The sequence below is a fragment of the Triticum aestivum genome, chromosome 2B (assembly GCF_018294505.1).
Source record: "Triticum aestivum cultivar Chinese Spring chromosome 2B, IWGSC CS RefSeq v2.1, whole genome shotgun sequence".
Classification (NCBI taxonomy): domain Eukaryota; kingdom Viridiplantae; phylum Streptophyta; class Magnoliopsida; order Poales; family Poaceae; genus Triticum; species Triticum aestivum.
Genome location: NC_057798.1, coordinates 13,069,774 through 13,074,799, shown reverse-complemented (window position 1 = coordinate 13,074,799; position 5,026 = coordinate 13,069,774). Strand labels below are relative to the sequence as shown.

At 44.5% G+C, this 5,026-nt stretch overlaps 1 protein-coding gene across 1 annotated transcript in view; it reads left to right on the top strand.

Moving 5' to 3' along the window:
* The window catches only part of LOC123043119 (L-type lectin-domain containing receptor kinase IX.2), an 18,882-nt gene extending 15,945 nt beyond the window's left edge, over window positions 1–2,937 (top strand). Inside the window, exons 4-5 of the mRNA XM_044465467.1 lie at window positions 1,227–1,845; window positions 2,014–2,937. Of these exons, the coding sequence (XP_044321402.1) occupies window positions 1,227–1,845; window positions 2,014–2,632 (1,238 nt within the window). The 3' untranslated portion in view covers window positions 2,633–2,937. The remainder of the gene's footprint in view (window positions 1–1,226; window positions 1,846–2,013) is intronic.
* Window positions 2,938–5,026: the final 2,089 nt, after the last annotated feature.

Below are 5,026 nucleotides of genomic sequence, written 5' to 3'. Positions count from 1 at the left end.
ATGGAGCTGCAACGCGCAGGGGAGAGGGCGGAGGAGGAGGCAGCCGGTGCTGCGATGGAGGCACTGTTGCGCCGCTGGCGGCGCGACACTGAAGCTTTGTCGGCAGCCAATTAGGGTTGCTATGATGGAGCAACACCCGCGCGGTGGGGCGCTGCAGTGCAGCATACGGCGGCCGTCGGAGTGCTGTGATGTAGCACAGTCGCACCGGTGGACTGAAGCTTCGTCGGAGGCCATGCGATGGAGCACCAAGCGATGGGGGCGCTGCAGTGAAGCATGCCACGACCGTCGGGGTGCTGTGAAGGAGCACCGCCACGCCGGTGACGGCACTGCACCGAAGCTTTGCCGGCGGCCACGGGTGCTGCAACGAGAGGTGCGACGGCAGCCGCGCGATGGGGCGCTGCAGTGCAACATACGGCGGCTGTCGGGGTGCTGTGATGTAGCAGCGCCGCACCTGTGACGGTGCTGCACTGAAGCTTCGTCGACGGCCATGCGATGGAGCACCACATGATGGGGTCGATGTAGTGAAGCATGCCGCGATCACCGGGGTGCTGCGGAAGAGCACCGCCACGCCAGTGACGGCACTACACTGAAGCTTCGCCGGCGGCCACGGGTGCTGCAACGAGAGGTGCGATGGCAGCCGCATGGTGGGGCGGTGCAGTGCAGCATACGGCAGCCGTCAGCGTGCTGCAATGGAGCGCTGCCTTGGCTACAATGGAGCGTCGTTGTGGTTGCAATGAAGCTTTGTCGGAGACATCGTCGGGGTGGCATCAATGTTTTTTTGTGCTTGGTGTTGCCATGGCCATGGCTGCAATGGAGCAGCATCCGAAGCTCCCATAGCGCTGCCCAGCGATGCAGCGTTGGGTGGTGGCTCTTGGAGCTGCGTTGCATCGCTTTCGACAGCTCCTGTGCCATGAGATCGTCGGACGGATTGCCAGGACGGGTGCTGTGTTGCTCTAATGGAATGAGATCAGACAAGGAAGACGTGAGGCGAGGCTGTATTGCTTGGATCAAATGGCCACCCAGCGCCGGATCAGACGGCTACTAGGCGGATGATTTCTTAGAGAAATCATCCGGTTGATTTGTAGCAGCCGCCTTTGATTAGTCGAACTTAATTTCGTTACTATGTTTGCGAGAAATACGTACTCTAGTAAACTAGAAGAGAAAATATACCTGAATCCTGATTAAACATCATTATTTAATAGCGAGTGTTATTGGCGTGCATGCAGATGATGGCATGGACGCGGTGGTTATTGTAGTGTCAATCGTAGGAGCTGTGGTGTTGGCGGCTGTGCTTTGGTGCATCCTCTCATGCTTCATGTGCAGAAGGAGAACTAGAAGCCATGACATCGTGACACGAACTGGAGGACCCAAAGAGTTCGAGTACCGTGTTCTGGCTGCTGCAACGGACGACTTCTCTGAGGCGAGGGTTATTGGGCAAGGTGCCTTTGGAGTAGTCTACAGGGGTACGCTGAGCTCCAACGGATCATCATGGGGCGCGTCCTTGAGAGAATTGGGTGGTCTATCATCAAAGGAATCATGTGCATCGTCCTCCAAGGAATCAGATAGCGGCGAGGTGGCTGTAAAGAAAATCTTGAATAAGATGAGGGGAGGAAATCTGGACTTCTTCACCGAAATGAACACCATTAGTGCAGCAAAGCACAAAAATCTCGTCAAACTGAAAGGTTGGTGCTGTAGGAAACACAGCCGAAACATACTCGATTGCATGTGCTGGTGTTGTAGGAAGAAGAAACATGACGAGCTCTTCCTTGTCTATGAACTGGTGCCCAACGGAAATCTGCAGTACCACCTACACGAGAGTGAGCAAGTAATAGCATGGCCAACAAGGTACTATGCAGAACTAAGCAATTTCAGTGTGCATACAATTTTCTGTTGTTGCAAGGATTAATAATAGATTATATACTACTATTACTGACGTTTCACTTCTCTTTCTCTCCTAGAGGGAACCTCACTCATGCATTCAGGAATTTATTAAGTTGTATGTTTGTGTATCAGGTACCAAATTGTGAAAGGAATCGGCTCTGCTCTGGTTTACCTCCACCATGAGTGTGACCCTTACATTCTGCATAGAGATATCAAACCAGCCAACATACTCCTTGACAACAACTTCAATGCCAAGCTTGCTGACTTCGGGTTGTCAAGGGTTGGCAACCAGGACAATGCGACGTTGATGACACTCGCGCAAGGGACGGAAGGGTACATAGATCCAGAATGCAGGAAAGATGGGAAAGTCAAGTTCTACCCTAGATCTGATGTCTACAGCTTTGGAATCGTCCTACTAGACATTGTATGCACACGGAAGTCCAGGGAGCAAGTCTGGGAGCTATATAAAGGAGGCATGATCATCGAGGCTGTAGATGAAAGGTTGCATGGGGATGACTTTGATAGGTGGCAGACGCAGATGCAGCGTGTGGCCGTCCTAGGACTCTGGTGTTCTCTTCTTGATGGTGCCAAAAGGCCTACCATTCAGAAAGCAATGGAGTTCCTGGAACGTGATCATGAGCCGTTGCCTAACCTCAACTATGCGGTGAACTCTTGTGTACCCTCGACACATCATGATGCCTACACTAGTCGCTGCTCTGATGAGCAGACACTTATGTCAGATGTCAAGTAACAGCTAGATCTTTCAGTGAGCCGCATACATGACTTTTCCGGTGTTCACGTGGACTACTTCATTATATATCCCACTCTCAACATTACTTGGTACAACATGGTGCATGCTAGCTTCTTATGCATCTCCTTGTTAATAATGTTGCGTCTCTCATCTGTTGCAAGGTCAGTATGTATCATGTGGATCACAATGCATGTGCTGACAGTGTGTCATGTCAAATCAACAGTTGAATTGAGCTGTTGATCTTTGTTGATCACCATGTATGCATGGTTACACATGTACTTGTTAATCTATCGTGGTTTGTAGGGTTCGCACATATTTCAATCAAAATCTACAATATGTCATGTTAAATGTACAATTGAATTGATCTATCAATTTTTGTTGATCACCATGTATGCATGCTTACACATATACTAGTCGCTTGATCGTGATTTGTAGAGTTCACACACATTTGCATGAAAATTTTGATCATTAATTTGTTTGATACAATATTATTTATATGTCAGAAAAAATAACATAATTAGATTCACGTTAAAAGAATTACTTGGTGTATAAATGACATGTAACTCATATTTTATGGACTAAATTAAAGATCATATTTTCTGTTTTTAAATCCACACAAGCCATAAAATCAGGATGGAGTAATATATAATGGTAACCTAAAGAAATATTCCCTCTTTCACAAATGTAAGATGTTTTAGATATTTTAATATGGACTACATACAAACTGAAATGAGCGAACGTGTTAGAGATATGACAGGCAAATCAACACGATGAAGAACAAAAAACAAGCAGGAGACACGAGATTAACATGGAAAACCCATCCAAGACGTATGGGAAAAAAACACGGGCGCCAGCAAGCAAATTTTCACTATATCGGGGAGGCTTCAAAAGCCGAAGATTTACAACTAATTAATTAATCCCGTGCGGCAGCTTACAAATGATATATATAACAAAGGTGACCTACATCAATACTGATCCGTGCCGCCTGAAATTAGCCTTTCTCTTTATACTTGATTTTGGATCACAACATAACAGAACGAACAAACACACTTAAATGCGTCTACATGCATTCAAATTTAAAACAAGTTAGAACATGTTATAATAGTGAGCGGGGGAAATATATACATATCCTTTGCCTATTGCAATAAGATATTATCTATTGTTAGTCATTGTTTGAAAGGAGAAAGTGACGAGGAGTGCCAATCTAATTTTTTTTCTTCCGGAACTCGTGTAATGTAACACGTCGTATTTTATTTTATACTACATGACAAACTGTTCTGTCTACGAAGTACTATATTGTACGAGAGTGGCGTTTTGGCTCCTAGGTGCATATGCACCCATTGTCAAAATACACATTTTGAAAAGTTTTAAAAAAAATCGAAACAAAAATCCCACGTGTATATCCGGACATTTTATGTGCCTTCACAAGGTTTCGGTGAAAAACGACGTTTTTTGTGGCTTGTGTAAAAAAGATAAAGAAATGCCTCGTGAATAGTTAGAATGAAGCATCAGAATTTGTCTTTTTTACACAAGCCACAAAAAACGTCGTTTTTCACTGAAACCTTGTGCACACACATAAAATGTCCGGATATACACACGATATTTTTGTTCCGAATTTTTCAACTTTTCGAAATGTGTATTTCGATAATGAGTGCATATGCACCTAGGAGCCAAAGGCAATTACCGATATTGTACTAAATGTATTACAGATCTCAATTACTGTACAGTAAGTTTGTACTCCCTCCGTTCCAAAACAGATGACCCAACTTTGTACTAACTTTATACTATAATACAAAGTTGGGTCATCTGTTTTGGAACAGAGGGAGTATGTTTTATCAGATCCAGCAATCCACTACCATTGAAGAAACTAAAGTAGCAAATGTACAAGCAAACAGGCTACATGTGTACTGAAAGATTACTGAAGCATGGAGCTGTGATTCTCATCATCACTGACCAAGATAAAAGGACGTGTATCATTTCCTTGCTGATGAGCTGTGGCGCTGCTTATCGACTGAAGTTCATCTGGAAAAGTCCAAAACAACTCTCACTGTCAACCTTCGCTAGAGTAGGGTGCACATATATCTGATGCCATGTAAAATGTAAAAGGAGCCAAGGCAAGATGAATGCAACGATAAGTAAACGTTCATGCATTTTCCTATCGAACAACAACTAATGTAAACCTAAACTACTATGAATAATTATTTATTTATTTGCGAGGGAAACTACTATGAATATTATAAATACTAGTCAATTTTTTTATACTGCTCAGACAGTTGGCTCATCTTTGTCACATGTTTGGACATTTTGACAAGTATCCGTTCCTCAGTCACAGTCAAAGTCATCCATGGAGACTTTTCTATTTTTCCAAGGGTCCTGCTGTATTAATGCTAACTG